This window comes from Raphanus sativus, chromosome 2, assembly GCF_000801105.2.
Source record: "Raphanus sativus cultivar WK10039 chromosome 2, ASM80110v3, whole genome shotgun sequence".
In the NCBI taxonomy this organism is placed as follows: domain Eukaryota; kingdom Viridiplantae; phylum Streptophyta; class Magnoliopsida; order Brassicales; family Brassicaceae; genus Raphanus; species Raphanus sativus.
The window spans coordinates 5,865,954-5,889,119 of NC_079512.1; the positions used below are offsets into that span (position 1 = coordinate 5,865,954).

The 23,166-nt window shown below is 27.8% G+C and overlaps 1 protein-coding gene and 1 long non-coding RNA gene across 3 annotated transcripts; both read right to left on the reverse strand.

The window, feature by feature from the left end:
- Window positions 1-235: 235 nt before the first annotated feature.
- Window positions 236-1,471, reverse strand: LOC108840061 (protein BIG GRAIN 1-like E). Its single transcript, XM_018612878.2, has one exon. It carries the CDS (start codon window positions 1,374-1,376, stop codon window positions 435-437), a length of 942 nt encoding a protein of 313 aa, XP_018468380.1. The 5' UTR covers window positions 1,377-1,471; the 3' UTR covers window positions 236-434.
- Window positions 1,472-8,155: 6,684 nt separating this feature from the next.
- Window positions 8,156-11,400, reverse strand: LOC130501077 (uncharacterized). Of its 2 annotated transcripts, XR_008939493.1 has the most exons (6): window positions 10,656-11,400; window positions 10,356-10,488; window positions 10,125-10,230; window positions 9,903-10,048; window positions 9,588-9,830; window positions 8,156-9,492 (listed from the first exon to the last, which is right to left on the reverse strand). It is a non-coding gene; the product is annotated as an uncharacterized LOC130501077 (long non-coding RNA). The 2 variants fall into 2 exon arrangements; XR_008939490.1 differs by lacking the exon at window positions 8,156-9,492 and having other exon boundaries at window positions 9,513-9,830; window positions 10,656-11,397.
- Window positions 11,401-23,166: the final 11,766 nt, after the last annotated feature.

Genomic DNA, 23,166 nt, shown 5'->3' on the forward strand with positions numbered 1-23,166 from the left:
TAACCAATATAAATTGTATAAAATTTTGTATTTCTTTAATTCATGTGTAAAAACCTTGCAAACCATTTAAAGTGACACGGAGGGAATAGTATTTTAGTGACGGTTCTTCACCGAATTTCTGCTAAAACAAAAACGGTTTGCCACGTAATTTTGATAATTAAAATATTCATCGTACAACATTTATTTTACAAGGAAAATACGTTACTAAGTAGAAACAAAAGAAAATCCATGTGAGAGACAAGAAAACTATGTATTTATCAAAACTATCTCAAATCTCATACAAAAAAAGACTTCCACAATCAAATCCCAGAAATTCAAAAGAATTACATATAAGCTGCAGAATAATCTGAGAATAACAACTAAAAATATTGTTTCATGCATGGGGGGTTTTATCAAGATCTCATGGGTTTCATCATGACACTCGGAGACAGAGATTATAGATGAGTGTTGTTGATGTTTGCTACATTGGTAGTTTCGTAAACTGGCAAACCTCCACGAGACAACTCATAGTTCTGCAATTCAAAAAGATCAGAACTTGAATCACTCTCCATTCCGTCGTCATCATCTCCCTCTCTCTTTATTCTCCAATCATCATCATCATCACGGTCACACCAAACGTTCTTTTTCTCTGAGAGGCTATCCATCACTTTAAGTTTCTCATCAAGCCAACATAACTCTTTGTTTATTTTCTTTTCCTCTAACACTTCCACTTTGTCTGTGGTAGAAGTGAAATTCAAGAACTGCTTGTAGTTCTTGGTGGGAGTGTTTGAATAAGGAGGAGGAGTTCTGAGAGCGGAGCTTGAAGACGACAACAGAGATTTTGATGAAGATGATGTCGTTGTGGTGGTTGGATTAGGTCTGCTTGAACTCAAGAAATTGCTGATACTGCTTCTTCTTCTTCTCCTCATCCATCCTCCTCCATGGATCTCCTCTTCGACTTCTCGATCCGTAGGCTTTGACTTTGTTTTGCTCTTCTTAGAACCCGCTTGATGAAACAAAGAGTTCAAGAAGCTGACGATTTTCCCACCCGGTGAGCTTGGTTGCTTGTGTCTCACGTTACCAGTCCTCTCTTTGGTTGTTGTAACTTCTTGGTGAAGATGATGCACCTGCTCTGAACATCTAATTGGCAAATCCAAGCTTATTCTTCTCCCTCCTCCTAAGATTCCCCATCTCCTTCGATTCTCCTCTCTCGCCGCGTTATAGCCATACTTATGTGTGTGTCTATGGTCGGAGGAAAGGACTTCGTCATAGCCGGAGAAATACACGGCGGCCTCGAACACGTCAAGCTCGCCGGAGTGAGCATCGTTGCGTTTGTGGAAAGATATTCTCTTGGAGATCTTATCTGGTTCTACTGATGAGATCCTTTTCGTGGACATTATTTAATTAGGGTTTTGAAGATGAGAGACTTGGATGTATATTAAGAGTCTCTTTCTATGCTAGATTTGTGGAAATCATAGAATGCAATATCAGATGTTTATATAACAACAACAAATAATGTGATATGTAACTCCTTAATATAAATAACTTACAAAGTTACAATAGTTTTATTTTCCGGATATGGTTACAGTTAAAAGTTCTGAATGCTGAAAAAAATAGAAATGTGAACGGACATACAAGTCATATTTTCCGGATTCTTAAATATATGTTTTTCGTTTTTTATCAGATTTAAAAATTAAAAAAAGAAAAGAAAAAAACCTTAGCCAATTGTAGTGAAGAGAAGAGAGGTGGGGTCCGCCAATATGATAAGAGTTGCCTCTTAGGTAAGAGGAGAGAAGTGAAGTTTTTTCAATAAATGTGGGATCCACCTGGGCCCCACCGCCTAAGAGTTGTGCTAAAACCCTGCGATGTGTATGCTCTAAATGCGTGGGTGAAGAACTTAATTGAAGGAGAGTGTGGGCTCATTTGATTTTATGAGCTTTCTGATAAGGTGTAGGAAATTAATTGATTGTATTTATGATAATGTGGGGGATATCCTCTCTTGTTGCCTTGGATTCCAACTTTGAGTTTGTTTTCCCCCTATTTTCTGTGTCTTCGGTATGAAAACTCGTTGCTTATATTTCAAACCATAGCACCATCTATATTTATATGTATACCAGTTAGTAGTTGAAAATACTCCATCCTCTTCAGTGAATTGTAGTTGTAACTGCTAATTTTTATTATGAAAATATGTTTGTATATTCTGATGAATATTCTTAATAATTAAAAATAACATAACAACAATTGTTTAAAATTTTTGAAACATAAAAAGTGTTCATATTTGTCATATTCAACTCGTTATATTTTACACCACTTGCATTCCTTATGTCTCCTTCCCCCGTCCCACATTGTCCAGTATATCAAGAATCTGAACATATTTATGTGTTTAATTCCTTAACTTCTTATTTTCCAAGAATCTTAACATATTTATGTGTTTAATTTAGCTACTAAAGTGTTACAGTATGAGCTGACGCCCTTTATCTTTTGGTGAAGAGCTTTGAAGTCACTCATCCATTTCATTTAGATTTATGCACACATATTAAAAAATATATGATTTTATATATTCTTAAAATAAAAATTCAATTATCTATATATTTAACCATATTTTAATTAATGGAAAAATAAAATGAAGAATTTCTTTAGAACGACAATTATTTTAAAATAACTTTTTTTTACAACTACAGTTAAATCGAAAAACGGAATGGATATTTATTGATAAGGAGAGTACAGTTAATAACCAACCGTTTAGCATCACTCTCTCAGCTACGGATTAATTGAAATTTGAAATTTGTATTACTGATGGTAAAGAAAAAGAAAATTTATTGCTATTAAATGTAATTTCAAAATTCCAGATCCTCACCGATGAAAAAAGTAACTTAATATTTCTTCGATTTCCTAAAGAGATCCCATTTTGTGGTTTCTTTCTGTCGTGAGGAAACACATACTTTGGACATAATATTAGTGTATTCAACTCTATTCAAAATTAATCTGAAGTATATATAACAGAAAATAAGTCTACTATAGTGATTTGTATGTAATAACATTGATATTGAAGCTTAAACTATCATATACTCCCTCCATTTTAAATTAATTGTCGTTGTAGAGCAAAATTTTTGTTTCAAAATAAGTGTCGTTTTCGGTTTTCAATGCAAAATTTATTGACAATATTCTCTATTCTATTTTTATATTGTTTGAAATATGATTAGGTGCATTGGTAATAGTGTTTTTATTTTAAAAATATGTAAAATTAAATATTTTCTTAATCTGTGTGCATAAACGCAGAATGACAACTAATATGAAACGGAGAGAGTAATTATTTAAAAATGATTGCAAATGTATTCCCCAATTTAAGTTGAAGTAGCATGAGACAAAACTAGAAAGTAAGATATTTGTGGATCAAAGTCTTGACAAAAAAAAACAAATTATGGAGAAAATTCATGGGTACAACAATCTTATTCAGTTGGTCATTTAGCTGAATTTCTGATTCCATCTTTTTCAGTTGAACATAATTAAGCCATATGGCTGACTTTAAATTCTATATTAAAATGTCCCTAGTTAATCTAGTTTATAAATCAAGTTAACAAGGTTATACCTACAAGAATTGATTAAGTATTACCAAGCAAAAGAGAAAAACTAGCTAGAAGCATAAAGAAGAAATTTCGGGGCTTGGAGAGGAGGCAACATCACGTTACAGATTTCATATTAAATGGTTACAAAGGCAAAACATAGACATGACATGAATAGCAAGTAGTGGTTAAGATGAGATTCGAGCCCACGCCTGTGCGGAACATGTCAAGGGAGATTACACGTGACATGGTTTTGATTGTACAACAATCAACAACAAAGACATAACTAGAGAAAGGCCATTGTCTTGGAGTAGACGTTCGAAAAGGATACATTACAAGCATTAGAGCCCATTGGTTTTGTAAATTACCGTTGCATCTATATCTACATCATATCTAATCAATTCCTATAATATGCATTTTCTGCTCAGAGATTGAAAACATTTCGGGTTTCAATTAACGTAGCCAAATATTTAGAGATTCCAAACTTATTAAGCAGTATATTGGTAAAAAAATCTTGTTGTTATAAAAAGAGAGAAATTATGCTGGTCAATAATTATGAAAACGTCTCTATGATCTTTATATGTCCATTATCTTCCATGTTTGCTCTAGAAATGTATCCATTATGAAAGAAAAAACACCACAATTCAGTTTAATTAGTCAACTGAATTAGTCAACTAAATGCATATAGGTGTGATCCATATATACTTTTAGTCAACATTATATAACCTTATGATCATAATTATTAAATATAATAATATACGATTAATTATGTAAAAATAAACGATCGCCATACATTGCAATGATTGTCAAGTCAATATCTAAAGTTTGGAGGAACTGTTGAAAGAAACAAAACACATAAAAGTGTAAGGTAGCTTTCTTTTGCTGTGAACCTCAGCATTCTTAAAGCTACTTCGTATGGCTACATTTCTCTTGCCAGTCCCGTCTCTTTCTATAAAACACTTCCCATGTGTTCGTAATTTCGTATGCATCCTATGCCTGTTATCCTCTTCCAAATTGCAAACCAACTAACTAAGGTCATCCGGAATGCGACAAGTTATAACTGGGTCCGTTTAGCCCAATTAGTTTATCGTATTTGTTAACATTAATGGCACAGATGTTTGGCTCCACAAATGACAAGCCTTCGAACTCTAACAATGCCCTACTTTTTTAGACAAGACGGTGTGGTGGGCTTTGAAAGAATGATTCTCACCCTATGACAACTTTCATACATCACAAATTTACAATTCTCATATCTTTAGCTCTTTTTCTCTCAACAGCATAAACTATTCAAACCTAAGAAAATTCAGATAGCTATACTGGTTCAATAAGCCAATACTATCTAAAAAGGAAATAAACCGTTTATATTCAAGTACTTTATGTTGGTTGTACGAGTGACATGTGTGAAAAGTAAGTGGTAAAATAATACGATAGATAAATATTTGTAGTTTGGTTTCGACTAACAGTGTACAGATAGATATACCAGTAGCTGCATGAATCTTATTATATAAAGCTTGTTTCTTCAAAGTTATTAATTAACACGATTGCGACACATGGCAGTTATATATTTTAGATTGTGACATGTGTTTGCAAATATGGTTTATTTTCTAAAATCATAAAGAAAAGATAATATTTAGAAAAATTAAAGGCAATTATCATTAATAGTAATTATCCTTTTTTATTTATTTTTCTAAATTCAAAGTTAATAAGTAACATAATTGCGACACATGACAGTTATATATTTTAGATTGTGACATGTATTTGCAAATATTGTTTATTTTTCTAAAATCATAAAGAAAAGGTAATTGTTAAAAAAATCAATAGTAATTATATTTTTTGTTTATTTTTCTAAAATCATAAAGAAAAGTTAATTGTTAAAAACAAATTGATAGTAATTATCTTTTTTTAAATATAAAACCAAAAATTGTTAAAAAGTGTTTAATGTTAATTTCCCTTTATTCAAATCATAATTAAAAAGATAATAAAACAAAAAGAACTACAATTATTTGGATATTAACACGATGTTTTTTTAAAAAAAGTAACAGTAATTTTAATTTTAACAAATCCTATACCAAAACCGATTGGTACAAATAATTAATTTAATACTAATTTTCCTTTTCTAAAATCATAAAGAAAAGATAAATGTGAAACAATATTTGATAGTAGTTTTACTTTTTAAAAATCTTAAACCAAGAAATTGTTAAAGAGTGTTTAATGTTATTTTTCCTTTATTACAATCCTTAATAAAAAAAATCATAAAACCAAAAGGAACTATAATAATTCAAAAAATATATATATATATATATATATATATAGAACTAAGCTCTGTCATATTTTTGTCACTTCTTATATTTAATTACCAAACATATTTATTGATTCAAAAAAAATATTAGGTGAGTTTAATATCACCTTCGCATGTTCTTTTCGGTTTTGTATGTTACTGTCAATTGATTGGGTATTCGTAATGAATTCTACTTGAAATAACATTATTATATAACATGATTTTACTACAGATGTAATAGGTTATATAAAAAAATGGAGAAAATGGATGTTCGTAGTAAGACTAAACATGTCCTCCGAAGAACTATTCTAACTTTATTGTTAGGGAGGTATATTTTTCAATTCCAATTCTGTCAATCAATCTCACTATAAAATTTTTTATTTCTATTTTAGAAATATTCTATCTTATACAGTGGAATTAAAATATGAGCAACACTATGGACTGAACAAGCAGAACTATTTGAAGATAAATATCATCCTGTAAAAAGTAAAAATATTGTTCTTATCATGAGAAGTATTTTGATCAAGACATATGAAGGTGTAATTTGTTTGTCGGCATCTTCTGGGACTAAATTTTATTTGGATTATGATTTTGATTCTGTGACCGACTTTCAAAAAAGGTACAATTTAAATTTTTTGGATGTTCATTTTATTAAAATTAAGCCTAATTAGTTGAAAACAAATTTACTAACTTGATTTTATACTTTTCTATTAGTTTCAGCTATGATGATAGATGTTTGGTTAATCTTGGCGATATGATTGAAATTCCTTCAATGAATAATGAGATTTCTGAAGTCCAACATTCTATTAATGATGATTGGGATTTCATTGCATCTGATATCGCTTAGGTAACGTAACTATAAATTATATTTAAACACATTTAATATTAACAATATTAGAAGAAAAGTTATTATTAAATAATCTTTTGCAGTTATCTTTTGGTTAGGATTTTAAAAACAGAAATTAATATTAAATAATATTAATAATTACTTTTTAACAAAATTCTTTATTATTATTATTATATTAGCATATATACTTTTAATTATGACATAGATTAACACATGTCACATTCTTAAATATATAATTGTCACTATCATATTAATTAACAACTTTGAAGAAACAAGCAACTTTTAAGTAATTTTATTTTCTTAATAATTTTATGTTAAAATTTATAAACCAAAAATAACTTCAAATATTTCAGTCGAGGCATGTGTCAATTAAAAGATTAGATTGTGAATGTGTCAATAAAAATCTGCCATTACTTTAAATTGTAAAAATATTAGTGATATTTTTTTTTGTCATCACTATATTAATGATATTGAAAAAACCGAATTTTGAAAATGGCACTTTTTAAAATGGCACTTTATAAAAGGCAAAATATTTAATATTAACTTGAGATAATTATTGCAAAGTAATTTTATTTTTATAAATCCTAGAAAATTTTAATTGTAAAATATTATGTAATATTAATTTATTTTTCTAAGATACTAAAACACTGTAAATAATATTTGATAGTTGTTTTCCTTTTTAAAAAAAAAAAAAATCCTAAACAAAAGAGATTTGTAGCATACTTTTAAGTCATAACCAGAAGAGAATTGTAAAAAAATATTTTATAAAAAATTTAATAGAGAATTTGATGATGAACATAATACGAAAAATTATTTAATTAACAAAAGAAGTGTAAAATTATAAAAACATATTTAATAAAACATTAAATTATTACATAAAAATGTATAATGTTGTCATTGACTCGATTGAAATTATTTGACTTTAATTTTTTTATTTCATTTAATTTCTTTTTTTATGTTGGGTTCAATTTAAACCTTTAGATATTATGTTTATCCTAATCCAAGTAGAAAGTTGATAACAATTCATCTATGTACCATGATTATAAAATATAAATTTTAACTTAAATTTATGTATGAAAATATTTTTCTAATTATAAAATAAATCTCACATAACATATACAAATCAATCATAAAATGATAATAAAATAATTATTATTTTATGTTTTATTAAATTAAAACATTAAACAAAACCGTTGCAACACAACAGGCTCATATCTAGTGTAATATATTCTACAGTAATTGTTAAGTTAACCGTATTTTTCTCTACATAAGACTCTGTAATTACAACATTCTACATTGGAGAATAACTAATGGTTTTCACATACATTTATTTTGTAACTCAACAAAATGATCCATCTATTGAGTATATAATATTTGAAGTTGTGAAACAAACCAAAAAACGATTCTTGCACAACTCCAAAAATTAAGTTTTTTTTCAGTCCATGATATGAAGGCTATATCAAAATATAAATATAGAAATACTAGGGTCGGCCCGCCCTACGGGCGGGATATACTCTACTTGTGATATAAATTATTATTTTTGTATGATTTTGTAGTTTGTGTTTTAGATTTGAATTTGAATTTGCAAAAAGTGTGTATGATACACTACAAAAAAATCATAATATATTACATAAATAGTATCAGGAAAACAAATAATAGTAATTCGAGACACTTAGTAATTAAGGATACAAAATATTTGTTTTGTGGGTTTGAAGATTTGGTTAATTTATCGGTATATAAATTAATATGTTGAAAGATATTTTATCATACATGATTGTTGGGGGTGAGATACTATGGTGGCTAAGTTATGATGGTCTTTGAGTTTGACAATTGTGTTTTACAATTTTACATTCCCATTTTTGTTTTATATCTATTATCCGTCATCATTAGAATTATGTTGATTTTTGAAATATTATATGTCAGTTGTGTGAATTAAGTTTATCATTGTTGAGTTTTCGAAAAGAAAGAAATTTTGAAATCTACGATTATTGACTTTAAGTTCCACCTGAAGAGTAAATTTAGGTATAAATTAATATGTTGAAAAATATTTTATTATACATGATTGGTGGGGGTGAGATACTATGGTGGCTAAGATATAGTCTTTGAGTTTGACAATTGTGTTTTACAATGTTACATTCCCATTTTTGTTTTATATCTATTATCCGTCATCATTAGATTTATGTTGATATTTGAAATATTATATGTCAATTGTAAGAATTAAGTTTTATCGTTGTTGAGTTTTCAAAAAGAAAGAAAAATTTAAAATCTACGATTATTGACTTTAAGTTCCACCTAAAGACTAAATTCATGTATAGTATTTTTGCTAAATTGATTGGTTATATTTTTAAAAAGTTCTAATTACTATTTCTTTAAGTAAAACTTGAATTCTCTTGCTTAAAGTATGGACACACATTGTTTAGTTTGTTTGTAATAGTTACATTTGACATTGATTTTCGTAATTGTTGTGGTAACATGTAATCGTGGTTTTTATATTTTCATATCTTTTATGTTAAATAGTGACCTCTTAAATCTAACCCAATAAACATGTTGTAAAGTTATTTTTTTTATTCGTTTTTATGTATAACAAACACCAAAAATCAAGCTTTCAAATATGGATTCTGATCCTTACCTAGAAAATATAGGTAGTGAATGATATGACTTATTTGATTCCTGGACGGATAACTAATGGTGAAGTGTGAGATAAGGCTGGTGAACATGACTTCCTGCTAGAACTTTGAGGTTGTGAGCTTTATAAGTTCTCTTCTTACAATCTTGCATGATGGACTTTTGGGGATTGAAGACAAAAACGTGACTTTACGTATCCTCTTGTATGGACAAAAAGTAATCCAAACAAAATTCAGAATATATAAGGAACCACGGCTGGATTAGTTACAAAACATGGTCTGCATGATTGAAAAACCTGCTTTGAGACTAAGCTCATGAGCTCACTTTCGGATAAGTTGCTTCCAGATGTTCTGACGATTTATGCCATTGGATATTGCCCAGCTTTATTGTCAGGGATACTACAAAAACAATAATAGAAAAGTAAGAGCTACATCCCCAAGCTCATGAGCTCACTTTCGATAAGTCCTCACGGCATTACTGATGCATCAGCAATCTCTGGATGAGCTAGCAACACTGCTTCTAGTTCACCTGGAGCAACCTAACCAAATTTATAAGTTTTAAAACATTAAGAAGACCACACAAAAGTTCATTATGTATATTTTGTTTGTACCTGATAAGCATTGCATTAGATTAGCTCCTTTAATCTATCAACAATAAAGACAAAACGTTCACTGTCAGTGTAACACAAAACTCCAGTCTTCAGCCATCCTTTTGAATCAATAGTAAAAGCAGTAGCTTCCTCGTTCTTGGAATAACCTTTAAAAGCAACTCAACACAGTTTCATACCAGCACCAAACGCAAAAGAAACACTTTTTCAAGAAGAAGCATACACCTTTATCACGGTAGGACTCTGGAACCAGAGTTCGCCAGTTCAATCAACCCCCAAGTCACGACCCGTATCCGGATCCACAATCTTAGCCTCCAAAGACAATTTAAAACTGGATTCAAAACCATATCACAAAGAGGAAATAAATAATATCAAAATCATAATTCTAAACATGAATCTAAACACGGGAGATGTGTTCAAATATATGATGAACATGAATTTTAAAAACGGAATCACCTTAGATTCCAGAAGAAGCATATTTACTCCAATGAGGTCGCCACCACGTTTAATATTTCTGACGTTTGAGTTGGTTTAAGGTTGAACCCGAAAAAAAAACGGCAAAACCTTGGAGAAAAGCTGGCACCATCGTCTAACTCACCATTGACATACCAGCAGAAGCTTTATTATTAACTTAGTCCACAAAGACCGTCAAATATAGATACAGCAACATAATAATAATTAAAATTCAGATAAAAATCCACTAAAATTCGTCAATTTATCTTTATTAAATAAAGATTTATAAAAAAAAAAGATTACCCAGAAGGAAGATTATCAACATAGCTGATGAGCATTTAATCTTGCTTCCACCTTCAGAAGCGACGCCCGCGTGCATCTCAACAGTCATTGCGTCAGCCACTTGTCTCAGATTCCCACCTCCCGCAATCCTCCTCCATCACCCTCAGGATCTCTATCACACGCTCCCATTTCCCCCGAGCTTTCCATCTGCCGCCTCACTATATACACCGCCGCCGCGCAAACCGCCGCTGCGCAGACAACCGTCGCACCAACAGCCACTTTACCCATCTCTTCGATCTCAAAACGTATCGAGATGGATAGATGATCTCGAGAGCAAGCCATTTCTCAGTAAATAAGTAGATTGATTTGTTCAATAGAGTGATAGGATGATTAAGAGTGTAGGGATGCTAACCTTTTTATAGTCAAACCACCACCGCCTTCGAAGAGAAAAGATGGCATTGAAGATAGATCGTGTACGATGGATTGATGAAGGAATTAATAGGAATGAATCGGTAACCGACGGATTTCTAGATCTGTATGAAGAAGAACGAACGAAGATCAGGAAGGAAACGCATCTGTTTAAGATTCCCGAAGATTGTGTCGATGGGCCTCAAGTCGAAGAAGATTAGATAAGCGTGACGAAGCCCAAGTGAAGCCTGTTCCGACAGAACAAAACTTAAGTGATACGGTGCGTATCTGATGTGTCTGCGCGAGATGCCTCCTATTTCCACGCTGGAATCTGACGTGGCGCGTTCAGGAGAGATTAAACTCTTCTTTATATATAAAGATTACATGAAAGGAATGATTGCCCATGTGATGTTGAGAAGCACGAAATATCATTGAACAAGATAAGATAAGCTTGTAATCAATCACCAAAGATATCAAAGGAGTGGTTTTGAACTCGTTACCAGATTGTCTTTGCCTTTTTTTTTGCCAACACAAAAATCCACCACATCATCCATCAATTTTCAAGATTCGACGCGCAATACATCTTGTTCACTTTCACATGTTTCTCATTTCTTCTCATATCGCTTTTTGAATTTTAGTTATCTTTAATCTTTGAACACACAAAAGTATTGTGAATTTGGATTAGTTTAGAGGAAACTATGTATATTATTCTCAAAAAGAAAAACTATAGGATGTGTGTTGGACTGTTGGGGATGGGGTAAAAAGAAGGAACTAGAGTGTTCCTTTCCACCTAGTCTTGTTGAGAAGCTTTGTTGAGTTTAGAACTGATCGTGCTAACTTCAGTGAATTTCAGTGCCAAATCAAGTCAGATAGGACTTCTTCTCGGTGTTGCCCAAAGTCCTGGAGCTTCTCACCAAAAGCTCTTGCTGGGAAACAGTTCAACCGCTTCTTATTGGTGTATCAGCGTCGATCTAGACTATTAATTGTTCTTTTGAACAATCGCCTTAGAGATTAAGGTGAAACTTCTCCATGGGATTCTTCATCTTGCTGAGCTTGACTCGCTTCTTATAGGCTTTATCTTTCTACAATTCATAATGCTTTCTATTATTTTCGTTATACTGTCGAGCATGTCTCAAGGTTCTTCTGCTTTAGTTGTAAACCTTTATGTTTGAACTCTTTTTAATATAAGTTTGGTGTTACAAAAAAAGAGTGTTCCTTCCACAGTATTTTCCAAAAATAAATTGTTTTGTTCACTCAAGGAATTAGAGAATATATATATATATATATAAATTAGGTAATTGGTTTATTATTCTCATTTTTTAAGTAACATGCATTAAATCAGATTTTTTTATCAAAAAAAAAATCAGATTTAAACTAGGGTAGCACATTGGTGACATTCACATATAGCCATTTATATATAATAATATTTATTGGAAAAATTGTCAAACAGAACAAAAAACAGCATTATTGGCCCCTTAGTAAAAAACTGTTTTGTCCATTTTGTCTCCCTTTTATCTTTTTTATTTCTGAAAATTAATGAAATAAATATTTTTTGTGAATAAAAAATAATAAAAATACAAACAATTAATAGAACACCCATAAACACAAACGGGTATTTTTTTTGTTGAAAAACTTAATAAATGAAAAATTTAAATTACGTTCTGCTAAAAGTAGATTGCGTCTTCTACGAAAAATTGGTTAATAAAAAATAATTCTAGATTAAACATATTCATCTACCTTTTTAGAACGAACCATTTACTTTTTATTAAAATTCTAATTAAGAGGAATGTGAATTCTATTATTCGTAAACATAGCCACTTTCATTTAGAATGCATGTTCTACTTTTACGAAGTATTCTAAAGTTTCGGAAATGCGAAATCTAGAATCTACTCATACATGAAAGTAGAAACTGCATTCTACATGAAAGTAGAACCTGCATTCTAAAGTTTCGGGAATACGATATCATAGACTGATGAAAAAGAAAAAGAAAAATAATTTTTTTATATTTTCAAAAAAAAAAAATCAATCAACACACATTTTAGAAAGTTAGAATATTTTTAGGATATTTTTAGAATAATTATTTAACTAAAATTTCCTTAATTTTTGCTGTCAACATATTTGTGATCATTCTAGATAATTTTTGAGTTTAAGTCCATGCCATTGTGATAAATTAATATTTGAGATAAATTAAAATTTAACAAAATAAAATTCAGTATTTTTGAATTCATCATATTTAAAAAGCCATAATTGACAGGTTCAGTCAAATTTTTCAAATTCATCAAGAAGAGCTCCCTTAAGGCCTTAACTTTTGCATGTGAAAGAAACTATTGAGATATATACTAATATCGGAAACTTGGGAAAACGGCCATTTCATACCCAACATATTGTAATATGTTCAATTCATACCCGACTTATATGGTCGTGCCAAAACATACCTGAACTTATATGATTGTGCCAAAACATACCCAATTTATAATTTTTCGGCAAAATTATACACCAGTCACCACATCAGCTGCCATGTCATCTACTTTTGTTCGTGTGGATGCAATGTCAGCTAATTTTGCTGACGAATATGTCATGTGTATAAAAAAATTTTAAAACTAAATAATTTTCTTATAAAAATAACTTTTAGAAAATGTAAAATTTTATAATTTTTTATTATTTAGTAAAATTAACAAAAATAATTTAATTAAATTTTAATCTTATATAAAAGATATATTCGTAAATATTTTGATCATATAAAAAATCGTTTTTATAAGAGTTATATATTTATTTCAATGATTCAAATCTAATGCTAGTGTTACAGACATGTTACCCTTGATTAATCATGGTTGTGTTAATCTAAATTTTTAAATATAAATAATATACCCATAATTAATAAAACATAAAAATGAATCATATTACGCTTTATTAATCATGAGTATGTTATTTACATTTAATCTAATTTTTTAAATGTAATAACATACCAATGATTAATAAAGCGTAAAAATAAATTATGTTATGCTTTATTAATCAAGTGTAAAAATAAATTTCTTACATTTTATTAATCATGGATATTTACATTTAAAAAATAGATTAACAAAACCATTAATCAAGAGTAACACGTCCTCGACACTAACATTGCATTTGAATCATTACAATACATAAATAACTCTTATAAAGACGATTTTTGATAGGATCGGAAATATATCTTTTATATAAGATTAAAATTTAACTAATTAATTAACTTTTGTTAATTTTACTAAATATTAAATTATAAATTTTACATTTAAAAAAATATTTTTATAACAAAATTATTTAGTTTTTTCTTTAAAATTATACATATGGCATATTCGTCAGCAAAATTAGCTGACGTTACATCCACACGAACAAAAATAGATGATATAGCAAGTGATGTGGCGACTGGTGTATGATTTTGCCAAAAAATTGTAAGTTAGGTATGTTTTGACACGATCATATAAATTCAGGTATGTTTTCGCACGGCCATATAAGTCGGGTATAAATTGAACATATTGCGATATGTTGGGTATGAAATGGCCGTTTTCCCTCGGAAACTTTCACAAAAGTAAAGATCAAGAGTGGTTCATACACTTCTTATGGCTTTATCACAGCCCTCGTGCATACAAAAATTGAAAAGAAATTGGATCTGTTTCAAAACGATTGTGTAGGCTTTCATGTGTTCTATCTTACAAAATCACTTCGAATGATGACTAAAATTTGTGACACTGAACATAGATATTACACCTCCTATCAATGTTAACCAATTTTATCTCTTAGTTATATGGAATAATTAAGGATACAGTTTAGTGGAGCTATTGTATATATTGTGGTAGGCTATACATAATAGACTGAAAGGGAGTAGAAATGGATATATAATGGGAGAAAAGAAAGGTGGAGATCTAACAAAGGCGAATGTAGTGGACATTATTTGGGATCTTGTCTTTAACGCCACGAGCTTTGATTCTTTTAGTTTTGCTCGATTTGTTGTTATATTTCTACTTTCCTTTTTGTTGCTTACTACTTTTGTTCATAACCTCCATATTGGTTCATACATATATTATATATACTCTCCGTTTTAGAACTAGTGTAACAGTTTTATAAATTTGGTTATATAGTGACTACGATCACTTCGGTATATATGGTCATATATAGCATACTAGATTTTAGTCATTTTACTGTTCTCCGAAATCCTAAGTTAATTTTTTTTTCTAATGACATAGGACCAGTTCTAATATATCAGTGGGCCTTGATTATACAAATTTAAATTTTGCTTCATTCTCAACTTCTTTGCGGAAGTGTCATGTCCCCTGTATGTTCTTCATGTTGAACTTTTTTTTCCTTCATGTTGAACTTTTTTTTTTTTTTTTTTTACTTAACAGAAGTTTACAAAAAAAAAAAAAACTTACTTAACAGATGTTTCTTCATCTCGATGCGGTGTTCCGTCATCTTCTAATTTCTAGTGTAAAATGTTATAGTCTAACACATCCCCTGTATATTAATTGAGAAACATTTGAAAAATTGTAACCTCAATTTTGTAATAATTAAAAAAGACCCCAATGCTTAGGTGTCACTCAATTAGATAGTCAATTACATTCAATTGAAAAATAAGTAGGTCCACATTCGATTTTTATATGTTGCTAGATACATTCGTTGGTCAAACTATATGATATGATGATATGATATGATATTTATAATAGAAGCATTTATGATTGTTCCGCTAGATATAATTACTATTTTATTTTATTTCCTTAAATAAAACCTACGGAATTACCATAATGACTAATATATATATATGACAATTAATTTTTCTAATAATAAAGATTTGATAACAATTTATATCTCTTCCATCATTTTTTTGTTTCATTTTATATTATTAAAATAAATTAAATAATAGAATTAGCTATAAAATTAAAATTTAGATTTTTAGTATATGTTATATTTTGAATTTTAAAAAATGACAATAAATGAATAAAACTATTAAAATTATTATGTTAAAAATTAATGATCAATGGTTTAACACTTTTATTATAAAAAGATACACATGATTTTAAACCCACATTCGATTTTTATATGTCGCTAGATACATTCGATTTTTATATGTCACTATATACATTCTTTGGTCAAACTATATGACATTATATGATATTTACGGTAGAAGCATTTATGATTGTTCCGCTGGATATAATTACTATTTTATTTTCTTTCCTTAAATAAAACCTACGAAATTACCATAAATGACTAATATATATATAATATATATATATATATATATATATATATATATATATATATATGACAATTAATGTATCTAATAATATATATTTGATAACAATTTATATCTCCTCCATCATTTTTTGTTTAATTTTATATTATTAAAATAAATTAAACAATCGAATTAGCTATAAAATTAAAATTTAGATTTTTTCGTATATGTTATATTTCGAATTTTAAAAAATGACAATAAATGACTAAAACTATTAAACTATTATGTTAAAAATTAATGATCAATGGTTTAACACTTTTATTATAAAAAGATACACATGATTTTAAAACCATATGAGTAAAAAATATCATTTAATAATAAAACAAATAAATATATAGATTAAACTATATACCATATAAGATTACATAAATATTTTAATTTCAAAACTTTCAATGAGTTTTCAAGAACATTTATAAATTATAAACTTATTAAATTTTTCACATTGAAAATTTTGTTATAAAACGATATAAATGATCATAGAACCGTATGATTGTGAAATTTCATTTAATAAATAACTATATAAAATATAATATATAAAATATATTACTCTTAGAAAAGTAAATTGGTCCATCTTAACTTATATTACACTTTTTATTAAACTAATTATCGAATTGATAAATAATGTACAAAAACAATCTCGCACTTTCCTTAAATAAAAGCTATGAAATTACCTAATATAATTAGCGTATATATGAAAATTAATTATTATGAATAGTGAATATTTGATAGCAATTTTTGTAACTTAGTTTTTTTTTATTTTATATTATTAAAAGATATTAAAAATCACATTAACTATATAATAAAAACATTTAGATTTTTTCTTATATGTTATTTTTGAATTTTTCAAAACGTTTATAAATTATTAGAAATTTGAATATATCACTATGAAAATTTTGTGATCAATAGCTTAATTTGTTTTGTTATAATAAGATACAAATAATTATAAAATTGTATTAACATGAATTTTTATTTTATAAATATTCAAATTATATATATATATATATATATATTGGATGCATCAATTTTATTGGTTCAGTTGAAAGGATTCAAAACTATGTGGAAGACTAAAGTCAAAGTAATTCAATTTTGGAAATAATAAGACGATGGTTCTAAAATCATTAAAATAGTTCTCAATGATGTGAAAGTTAAATATTAAAAAATTGTAAAACATGTTTTTGTAATAAAAATGACTTATTGACCATATTACAGTTTTTATAGATATAAACATGGTGATAAAAAATTTAAGCCCAAATTGATCAGACTCATCATAAATTCAAAATAGATTTCAGTACACAATTACAATTACAAATGTTCAGCCCAACATATCTCCTATATACAGTATAACATCTTTAAATTAATAATCAATAAATTAATATACACTAAAAATCTATATAAATTAATATAATTTTATAATCCCAAATTGAGTTTTTGGTTCAATTAGTATATCGATAAATTAATAATCTCTATAAATTAATAAAAATTTATAATTTTGGTGTAATCCCAAAATTATTAATTTATAGAGGTTTCATTGTATATATATATTAAGGAGAAACATTTTAAGAAATTTATTCACACTATAATGGAATGTGGCAGTCCCACAATTATTTAAGAATGAACATTCACACTCTAATAAATTTTTTCATACTCTACATAAATGTGTTCAAACTATGTATTTAATGTTTTATTTTAATATAAAATTCACATGTAAGGTTCCAAAAAATATGAATTTAAAATCCAATTCTACGATAGGATATTAATATGATAAAAAAACAATCCAAAACCAACTAATATTCAAATTAGGGCTGTTCAATATGCTAAACCGAAGAGTATCGAACCGAACAGAAATAGATAATATGGTTTGTTTTGGTATATACCGTCGTAACCAAATGGATGTAATTTTATAAAAACCGTAGGATTTGGATATGGTTTGATTTATAACCGATTAAACTGAAACATGTAAATATGTATATATTTATAACGACGCATGAATATCTATTTGTTATATGAGTTGAACCATAATTATAATTTGTAAATTACTTGAATCACTTGAATTATAATTAAGTAACAATTTACTACAACTGAGGCTTCTTATTTTTTTAGTCTTTCTTTTTCGATATTTTTGCTTTATTTTAACAATAACTATATTGAAGTAAATATTATAAATTTGATCAACAATTAGTTGAAATTCTTTACAACTTTTTTTATCTTTAAACAAACAGAACTGTGTTCAATCGAAAACATATTAATTTGATGAACACTAAATATGGAAGAATATAAAAGCTTTTATTTCATGCTTCAGTTTTGTCTTTTATTTTTATTTTCAAAATTTAGAACTTTGATATTAATTCTAGATTTGATTATTTTATTAGATGATAGAAGCATTTTTTGTTTTTTTTATTATTTTATTTAAATATATAATATTTTTTAATAAATGACTTTTTGATAACATGACTCTAAAATTCGTATAATATATAATATGATCTCAAACTAAATAATTATTTTTTGGTATAGAACCGAATAAACTGAAAACCGACGGTATATAAGCCAAATCGAACCGAAGTAAATATGGATTTAGAATAGTAGTTATATTTTACGAACCGAAATACAGTAAAAACCGAACATAACCGAAACCAACCCAATATCCGGATTGAACACTCCTAATCTAAATGAAACCGAACTATTGTTTCATTCTCCAAAACATAATAAAAATAACAACTTCATCCCGCGCAAGGCGCGGATCTTATCCTAGTCTTTTAATTATTGGAAAACCTAACTCATAGATTACACAAAATCAGGTCGCAGAAATAAATTCGTTTATTGGAAAAGGTGTAAAACTTTTAAACCGAATAAAGATCCTAGAAAAACTTATATGTGTAGTTAGTATAATTTAAGTATGTAAAATATAACAATTTAAAACATGTTCATTTTTAAATTTTAAATAATAAACACAATATTTTGATAAATTTCAATGGTAACTTCTAAAATAATGTATTAGTTATTTATTGAAAAACTAAAAAATACAACAAAAACAAAATTCAAAATCTAAAAGCCAAAACCAAAATCTGGAAATCAAAATCAAAAAACCTAGAAATCAAAACCTAAAAATCAAAAACCAAAATCTAAAAACAAAAACAAAAAACTATTAAAAATCATCACCTAAGTAAAATTTGTTTAATCTAGTAGCTTTCCTTCGATAATTAACCTGCATCAATTTTTATCTGGGAAAGATTCTATAAGAGTGTGCATCTCATCTCTAACTATCTCATAATAACTAAATCTCATCTCTAACTATTCCATAATAATTGGATGTAAAATGTACATTAAGGGGGGTGTATTGAATCTGAAATTTGAAGTGATTTGATTTTTAATGAGTTTTGAGATGATTGCAGGAGAATTGGAGAATTTAGTGTGACTTTTGTTAAAACACTCTAAAATCTCATATAAAACAGTGATATTTGAATTTTTATTTTTATAACTAAGGAACTCCCTTAAAACACTCTAGAAACACTTTAAGTACTCTAAAATCTCCAACTTAAATTTTGTTCAATAACAGTGGATTTCAGAGTGTTTTATAAAATGTCAAGTTCAATAACACTAGATTTTAAAATGTTTTTTAAAATTCACATTTGAATAACAGTGGATTTGTCATTTTAATACAAATCACTTAAAACCCTTAGTTGAATACACTCCTAAGTATTTTCCTACACCAAATGCAGAAATAAAAGTTCTAGAATTTAAATAAAAATTTAAAATAATTTTTATTCTTTTAGAATTTATTGATTTCTTAAAATATATAATTATAGTTTAATCATATGTAAAAATTAAGATACAATAAATAATTTTTATTTAATAATATTTATGAATATATTTAAAATTATAATTTTGGAAATATTTTAGTCCGTAACTGGAAACTTAAAATTATATTCAAATTATTTCATTCCATCCATTCCCTTCACTATATTTAAAATATTTCCAAAATTATAATTTTAAATATATTCATGGATAATTTTAAATATATTCTAAAACTATTTTTAGGCTGTAACTGGAAACTTAATTCATAAATATATATTCATAAATAAAAAAAATTATATTATATTCAAATTATTTCATTCCATCCATTCCTTTCACTCCTCTTTTATTTTTTTAACATGAATGAATTTTAACGTGATTCCTTTTTTTCTCACCAATCCCACAAGAATTAATGGAATGAAAACTGTTTTTAATTACATGCAAATGGTACATTTTTTTTGGAATCTCATGGAATAAGCTTATTCCAAACAGTTTATTCCAAAAATATCAATCGAGTTACACCCTTAATATATTTCTTTTAGTTAAAGTATTTTAAATCATATTATAAAATTAAGAGAAAATTTTGTTAGGTATATAATTATATAAAAACAAAATAACATTTCGAAAATTTCTAGATGTTAAGAAAAAACTAATGGTATTGGAACTAAAAATTACACTTTTTAAAAAATTGTATATAATTTAGAAGAAGTGTTTTAGTAGTAAAAATTATATTATTGTAAGAAATAAAATTAAATAATATTTCAAAATTTTTAAATATTACTATTTATCTATTTCTACTATTATATTATTTATTTATTATATATTTTTGATGATCTATTAGTTATTACTATATTCTAAAAACTAATTAAAAATATAAATCAACATTAAATGTAAATTTTAAGCCATAACATCATTGTTAATATGGAACAAAACTTAGGTTCACCATCTAGGGTAAAACTTTAGATTCATCTAACCTTCTACAACCAATCAAAGTGTCACGTCAATTTTAACACGATAACTCAGCCAACAAAACCCTAAACCCAAACCAAAAATCTTAAACATATACCCTAAACCCAAATCATATACGCTAAAACCAAACCCTATATCCTAAACTCAAATACTAGACCCTAAACCCAAACCGTAAAACATAAACGCAAACCCTAAACTTAGATGTTGCAGGGTTTGGGTTTACGGTTTGGTTTAGGGTCTTTATTTTGGTTTAGGGTATAAGATTTGAGTTTATGGTATAGGATTTGGGTTTAGGGTATAAGATTTGGGTTTAGGGTTTATGGTATATGGTTTGGGTTTAGGGTATATGGTTTCGATTTAGGGTATAAAGTTTAGGTTGAGGATATAGATTTTGAGTTTATGGTCTAGAGTTTGATTTTATGATTTAAGATTTACGGTTTAGGTGACGGCATTAGCATTGTTAAACTTAGTATCATTTTCTTTTTTTTCAACTATTTTTTTAATTTAATATTTTAAATTTAATAATCTACTTGTCATTTTGACTGGTTGTAAATGATGAGGTGTATTTAAAATTCACCCTGGGACGTAAACCTAAGTTTTGTTCGTTAATATGTCAAGTTATCATTTTTTCAAAATCAATATGCTGATGACACATGATAAATCACTTTTCAAAAAACAATTTAGAGGGAGTTTTCGAAATTTGGATGCATATACATAGTGGGATTTAAATTAAGTCTTTAACCATAAGAACAATTAGGCTATGATATTTTTGTATTAATTGTCATATTACCCTTTCTCACTTTTACCTCTTTTTATTCACTTTATAAGTTTACAAAATTATAATTTGAATTTCTTATTTACTTATTAAAAATATAGATTTTATTTTGTATATGACATGTTTTAAATGTTGTAAAACTGACAAATATTTATAAATTGAATATATACAGCTATAATAGGATCTTGTACATCTATCTATTTGACATCCTCCCTCTCCCTCCCCTCCATCCGTCTTTCTCTCTCTCTCTTTCCATCGTGTAAACTATTCTAATTTTCTTCATAATCTATATCTCCATATTTGTGCTATATGTTCTTTACTATTTTAAATTTCAATATAGTATGATACATTTCTTTTTCTCTTCTTTTGCAATTTGTATCTCCTTCTCCGCCTCCCGATTCTTCTTACTCACTACATGATCAGTTATACTGTTTTGTTCTCTAACACCGTCGCCACTCATCATCTCTCTCTCTCTCTAAGTAAATTTTAGAGAATTTCATATATAAAAAGTTTGTGGGTGTGTCGAGTATTCCATACCATAATATGTATAGCATAATCACATAATGGATAAGGATTTGGGTTTAGGATTTAAGGTTTAGGATTAGGGTTTGAGTTTAGGATATATGGTTTGGATATATGGTTTGGGCTTGGGGTTTGGTTTTAGGGTATATAGTTTGGGTCTAGGGTTCAGAGTTTGAGTTTAGGGTTTATGGTTTAGGGTTTGGGTTTAGGGTATATAGTTTGGGTTTAGGGTATATGGATTTGTGTTTGTTTGTCTGTCTTTGCCTATACTATATGATTTGAGTTTAGGATTTAGGTTCTCTCTCTCTCAATTTATACTATTACATTTATGTTTGGAATAATCTATTATATGTATATGTTATAAATAGAATAGTATGAAAGTTTAGCGTATGGTAAAACACACATTCATGCATTGTGAAGAACAATAATGTCTAATTATGTTACCAATTGACACATTTATCTAGGCATGACTATATTTTTAATTATTAGGTCTCATATGAATATTGAGCAAATTGACCATTTCGAGACCCTTTTCGAAATGATTTTTATCTAGATGTTTAATTAGAAACTACACCACACGTGCCATCGTCATTGATCAAAGCTTCAAAAATACATATTATTAATTATTATTATTATTATTTTGAAAATTATTAATAATTATTATTATTCATCTCATCTTTCTTTAAATCCTGTGTATAAATCCGTGAACGCAATATATTACACAATTGTCAAATGGTTCTCAACTCTACCAAAAACATCTATTGCCAAAAGAAAGAGTCTATTTGTACTACACAGTTACCGCTGAA

Excerpts from the sequence above, each read along its gene's own strand:
- LOC108840061 (XM_018612878.2), bottom strand. The coding sequence starts at position 1,376 with ATGTCCACGAAAAGGATCTCATCAGTAGAACCAGATAAGATCTCCAAG.